The following is a 256-nucleotide window of genomic DNA, read 5'->3' as shown; positions in this document are numbered from 1 at the left end:
GTAAATATATAAGTAATTAATTGTGAATGTTAGCTTTTAAGTCAGATTTAAGAATTTTAACAAAAGCTTGACCGAAATTGTGAGCTCATTTTGATTTGGTAGATGTTTTCATACTTTGGAGCGTGTTTGTACCGAAATCGCCCGTTTTTATAGATCATGGCAATCTAAACAAATGTTTATAATATTTGTGTGAAAGTGCTCAAGTTTTGTCATAATAATAACAACCATTTTTTCTAGCCAAAAACAAAAGCATTAA

The 256-nt window shown here is 28.9% G+C and overlaps 1 protein-coding gene across 1 annotated transcript in view; it reads left to right on the top strand.

Annotated features, from left to right (window-relative positions):
* LOC108968953 overlaps positions 1 to 256 on the top strand; it is a 2,064-nt gene extending 1,808 nt beyond the window's left edge. The window contains exon 4 of the mRNA XM_018933338.1: positions 238 to 256. Within this exon, the coding sequence (XP_018788883.1) occupies positions 238 to 256 (19 nt within the window). The remainder of the gene's footprint in view (positions 1 to 237) is intronic.

The sequence above is a fragment of the Bactrocera latifrons genome, unplaced genomic scaffold (assembly GCF_001853355.1).
Source record: "Bactrocera latifrons isolate USDA-ARS-PBARC rearing strain unplaced genomic scaffold, ASM185335v1 scaffold_235, whole genome shotgun sequence".
NCBI classification, from domain to species: Eukaryota; Metazoa; Arthropoda; class Insecta; order Diptera; family Tephritidae; genus Bactrocera; species Bactrocera latifrons.
This window is presented reverse-complemented; position numbering and strand designations above follow the sequence as displayed.